At 53.7% G+C, this 2,547-nt stretch overlaps 1 protein-coding gene across 1 annotated transcript; it reads right to left on the bottom strand.

Annotated features, from left to right (window-relative positions):
* Positions 1-1,011: 1,011 nt before the first annotated feature.
* On the bottom strand, positions 1,012-1,818 carry LOC123138940 (uncharacterized). The gene is made up of 3 exons (XM_044558787.1): positions 1,730-1,818; positions 1,484-1,658; positions 1,012-1,405 (listed from the first exon to the last, which is right to left on the bottom strand). Exons 1-3 carry the CDS (start codon positions 1,816-1,818, stop codon positions 1,139-1,141), a joined length of 531 nt encoding a protein of 176 aa, XP_044414722.1. The 3' UTR covers positions 1,012-1,138.
* Positions 1,819-2,547: the final 729 nt, after the last annotated feature.

Genomic DNA, 2,547 nt, shown 5'->3' with positions numbered 1-2,547 from the left:
TGTTGATGAGCGTCCAACAATGCGTAAGAGTGAATGGCTTGTCATTGCGCAACCGACGAGCTGGTGCTCGCCGGTGCGACGTCCGCTGCAGGGAACCCGGCAGGACGGCCCATGCCAAGCATGAGGATGACGTGAGCTTTGCTGACGACGATGTCCTCCTTCTCGTCGGCAGCGGCCTTGTGCCGCGCGGCCTCCAGCTCCTCGCGCATGGCAGCTCTCTTGGCCGCGGCGGCATTGAGCTTGACTACCGCTCTCCGTTCCCTCCTCTTCGCCGATTCCGCGTCCAACTTGGCGATCTCCTCCGGCGTGTACTCCGACCGCGCTTTCCTTCGAGCCTTCTTCTTCACCTTTGCGGGCGGGACGGCGGCCAGGCCGCCGGTACTCGGCGGGGCGTCGGCCATGGACGGAGGAGAGAGAGGGCGGCGGGAGGGAGGCGGGAGGGTTTGGGGCAAATGGCGCCAAATGGGTGTGTGTGTGTGGGGGGGGGGGGGGGGGTTGGTTTCTCCCACCGACGGGCGGGCCAGGGGAGGACAAGGGCGCACATCCCGCCCGTCCGCGCGCTGTCCGTTTCACCCCAAAACCAGCGCAAGTTTGGGCCGGGGATGGGTCGAAAACGGACACAAAGCGGACACAAAGTCCGTTTGCGCCCGCGCGCTGGGCCGTTTCTTTTGTACCTTTTATCCCAAACGGACGGGGACGGACAGGGTAGGGTCACGCGGTGGAATTGGCCAGAAAGAATCCCACCAGGAACAGAAAGAAGCAAGCAGCAGCTCGGCTGCTTTCTCCTAGCTGCTCGATCCGTCCCTCTGCGCCAAAACCCAGCCAAAAACAAATCTAGCAACTTAATACAAGTAGAGTGAAATGCAAAATGATTACATAGAATGGAAGTTCTTCATCACTTCATCAGAGCGTACGTCAAGTCATATAGGCAGAGAATTAAGGGACCTGATAACATATACTGGAATTCACTGTGGCTACGAGTACATGATTACATAGAATGGACGCTGTTCATCACTGGGGTAAACAATGGAGCTGTGTTAGATAGATAGATCCGGTACTTCTTCTTGGCGGCCTAGCATTGAAGCAAGCCTACTACAAGTAGTTACTAGATAGATTAGATTACTACTCCGTACACTCATCACACTACCGCAGCACCAACTGCGGCCGGCTGTTGAGGATTCATCCTCCACAGCGCCACAGCAGCACGGATGCAGAAGAGCACGGTGAGTAGGAGCTTGCACAGCACAGCCGCAATGCGGAGAAGGTAAGAAACCTCTTGAGACCCGCCACAGATTTGAAGAACGAGCCCGATGAGTCCCACCAAGAGCGCCAAGTGGAAGAACGCCACAGACGCGTGCCAGATTAGCGGCCACCGACGGACGCGACCCTCCACATCATTCTTGACCTACAACATTTGACAATCACATCATAAGCGAAATTGGCTTCGCGGGGCGAGAGGGTTTGACGAGTGAGTGACGAGTACCTCGCTGCCACTGCCGGCGGCGCGCAGGAAGAAGAGCACCATCGCTGGTACCATGAGTAGCAGGGAGAGCATACCAGAATAAACAAAGATCTCCCAAACTACCGAGGCCACAGTGCAGTTCTCGACGCAGGCCCGGAACACGACAAGGTAGAGGAATGTTGCCGTGAAGACGACGCTGATGGTGCCGGCGAAGAGATGGAACAGGGCATCGGCAGCGGCACGGGCGGCGCTGCTGCGTGACAGTGCCCCACGGCCGTCCTCACAACCGCCGGCGAGATGGCCGCTGCGCTGGCAGCCAGCGTGGAGACCTCCTCTTCGAACGTCACGGCCGCCATTTCGGATGTGTAGTGGAGTGGTCGGTGACTCGGTGTGAGTGTGACTTGTGGCTGGGTTGTGTTACGGCCAGCAGCCTTTGGGGGTCCTTTTATGCTGAATGAACTCTCTCTCTCTCTCTCTCTCTCTCTCTCGCTCTGGCAAGCGTGCTTGTGAAAAAGCAGAGCAGTAAAAGGTTCCCATGCATCGTGAATAACAGAGGAAAAATTTAGGAAATGGACTCTCAGAGAGTTTGAATTATATTGACATCTAAAGGAAAGAAATGGTCATTAGGGCTATACGTTCAGTAATGTTTACAGCGCCCATGACCGGTTTACAATTTATAGCACAAAAGTTTCTCCCAAAAACTCCTCCGAGAATAATTAAAACTGCTTGAGTCTGTACACTGTGAATCTTCAAGTAAAATTTCTCATATTTCAAAAATGACTGCAATGGTAGATTTGATATATTGATGCACCGTACCTAGAGGCTTTTCCCTCGTTTTCTTCTCTTTCTAGTGACCTTACAAGCAAAATAGACAATGAAGTAATGATGTGGGGTTCTCTTATTGCACCACTAGTAATCTGGCATGTGAGGTTATAAGACCTTGAGTTTCTCTTATAGGCAACAAGGTGTAGAAATGAATATACAATCATTTGATCCTTGCGCAAGCCGTTCCTCCGCTTCTGGTGTTAGGGGTACTATCTTAACAGTGTCTACTCACCCGTGAACGGTCCTCACGCACCAAAATG

This window comes from Triticum aestivum, chromosome 6B (assembly GCF_018294505.1).
Source record: "Triticum aestivum cultivar Chinese Spring chromosome 6B, IWGSC CS RefSeq v2.1, whole genome shotgun sequence".
Taxonomy (NCBI): Eukaryota; Viridiplantae; Streptophyta; class Magnoliopsida; order Poales; family Poaceae; genus Triticum; species Triticum aestivum.
The sequence above is the reverse complement of the archived record's forward strand: the minus strand, read 5'-3'. Positions and strand labels throughout refer to the sequence as shown.